At 44.1% G+C, this 2,388-nt stretch overlaps 1 protein-coding gene across 1 annotated transcript; it reads left to right on the forward strand.

The window, feature by feature from the left end:
• The first annotated feature begins 362 nt into the window (after positions 1-362).
• Positions 363-1,275, forward strand: LOC132045578 (uncharacterized). The gene is made up of 2 exons (XM_059436164.1): positions 363-838; positions 897-1,275. The coding sequence occupies exons 1-2, from the start codon at positions 363-365 to the stop codon at positions 1,273-1,275; spliced, it is 855 nt and encodes a 284-aa protein (XP_059292147.1).
• The last annotated feature ends 1,113 nt before the right edge of the window (positions 1,276-2,388 follow it).

Below are 2,388 nucleotides of genomic sequence, written 5' to 3' on the forward strand. Positions count from 1 at the left end.
TAACTCGGTGTTGACCAAGTCAACTCCAACACTATGAAATTAAGCCTTCACTCGAGACTCAAACATCCCCAAACGCTTTGGGACCCAAACCAATGGCTTCACTAAGTCATAGGTCGTACTAACAGGACTCGGGGAAAGGGTCAACAAGGTTAAATGGATCAAAACACTATAACGACTAAATGGGTCATTACACTCGGGTTACTCAGATGCGTAGACGCCGAAGAGGCCACAAAATTGCTTAAAGAGGTACACGCGGAGGCATGCGGACCTCACATGAATGTATTTATCCTAGCCAAGAAGATGTTGAGGACGGGACAGTACTAGATTACCATGGAGCATGACTCCTGTAAATTTGTGCAAAAATGCCCTCAATGTCAGATCCACGGAGACTTAATCAAGGTTCCTCCGACAGAACTACATGTATTGAGCTCCCCTTGGCCATTTGTGGCATAGGGATGGACATCATCGGACCCAACGAGCCATCAGCATCCAATGGACATCAATTCATTTTAGTCGCTATCGACCACTTCACCAAATGGGTGGAAGCAACTTCTCACAAATCAGTGACCAAGAAAGTCTTAACTGACTTCGTCAAGAACAATCTCATATGCTGCTTCGGTATGCCCGAGTCCATCATAACAGATAATGGAGCAAATCTGAACAGCCATCTGATGAAAAACGTCTGTGAACAATTCAAGATAACTCAGAGGAACTCTACTGCCTACCGGCCACAGATGAATGGAGCCATGGATGTTGCCAATAAGAACATCAAAAGAGCCTTGCGAAAGATGATCGATAACTACAAGAATTGCACGGCGAAACATTATGCTTTATTAGGGTACAAACGAGGACTTGGGATATCTCGAACAACCCGTATCTCCTTGTATATGGCACAGAAGTGGAGATTCCTTCACTGAGGATCATCAAGAAGCGAAACTGAACGATGCAGAATGGGTCAGAAATCGCTACGAGCAGCTGGCCATGATCGATGAAAAGAGAATGGTAGAAATGTGCCACGGACAGCTATACAGACAGAGAATGTCTCGAGCTTTCAACAAACGAGTCAGAGCACGACTCTTCCAAATTAGGCAACTCGTACTCAAGCGAGTGTTCCCTGACCAAGAAGATTACAAAGGAAAATTTGCACCGAACTGGAAAGGACCATACATGGTCAGAAAAATACTCTCAGTAGGAGCCGTGGTCCTAGCCCAGATGGATGGACAAGAATGGCCCAAAGCTATCAATACAGACGCGCTCAGGAGATACTACACTTAGGACCCTATTCGCTTGTAATCACACTATTGTTTCCCAGTAATCGTACCTTTTGTGTGTAATTGTACTTTTGTAATAGAATAGGGAAAAACAATCATCCATATAATGAACTACGCCATGACCTGACTTCCCCACAGTGGGATATGTAGGCAGTCCATATTGGACCCGGTCATATTATTAGTAAAAATAAAAACTCAATTACTTTATTTTGAACTACGTTCGACCTGAATTCCTACTGCGACAGGATACGTAGGCGCTTCCGAGCTCGGTCGTCATAAAAGAAAAACTCAAGAAATCTTTAGGAAGCCTTAGAGACACAAAGTCAGGAGGAATCAATAGGATTAGACTATAAGGATCGACACAAGAGTCAACCAACATCAACCCTACACTGAAGCCGAATTTTTTAGGAGACCTCAAAAATTCTTGTCAAAAGCAATCAGCAAAGAAGATGACAAGCCCAGACCATACACTGGGGCAGAATTTTTGTCACACCCCGACCTTACTGGGGTGTGATGGGCACCCGACCCTCCTCAGAGTCGAGCGAACCCTTAAACGTTCGCGTTACCAAAACACGTCATTTCGAAAATTTTTAAGAAAACATGAAACTTTTCAAACAATAATCATTATCGGCGAAACGCTCTTTTAACATTTACAAACCATTAGCACCTCCACGACGCACTATCCACAAGACAACGTCGCAAAGTCTCTAACTATATGCTAAAACCATGACCCGATCACTTTGACTCGACAACACTCAGCCCGAGGTGGAGCTCGCCAATCCGCGGAACAACTCCTAGCAAAGTCTTTCTTCATCTAGGGTGTCTGCGTGGCGAAAACGCAGCCCCCCGAAGAAGGAGGGCCGCACGGGATATGTGCTGAGTATGTAAAGTATTACAAATAACAACCTTTGCTCAATTTAGAAGAAAAGAAATCACAATCAAGCTCATTACCTGCGATACCATTCAGAGGAAAGTATAAATGTATACATGGGGTCCTAGAACAATCCTTAAGTAAATAATACAAATGAACACACATTCCTCACAAAGGGATGCAACCTAACCCCCGTGTGTCGCCTCCGACATACCAATGAAATGAAATAGCCGGACGGCGGCTTCG

Source organism: Lycium ferocissimum, unplaced genomic scaffold (genome assembly GCF_029784015.1).
Source record: "Lycium ferocissimum isolate CSIRO_LF1 unplaced genomic scaffold, AGI_CSIRO_Lferr_CH_V1 ctg7105, whole genome shotgun sequence".
In the NCBI taxonomy this organism is placed as follows: Eukaryota; Viridiplantae; Streptophyta; class Magnoliopsida; order Solanales; family Solanaceae; genus Lycium; species Lycium ferocissimum.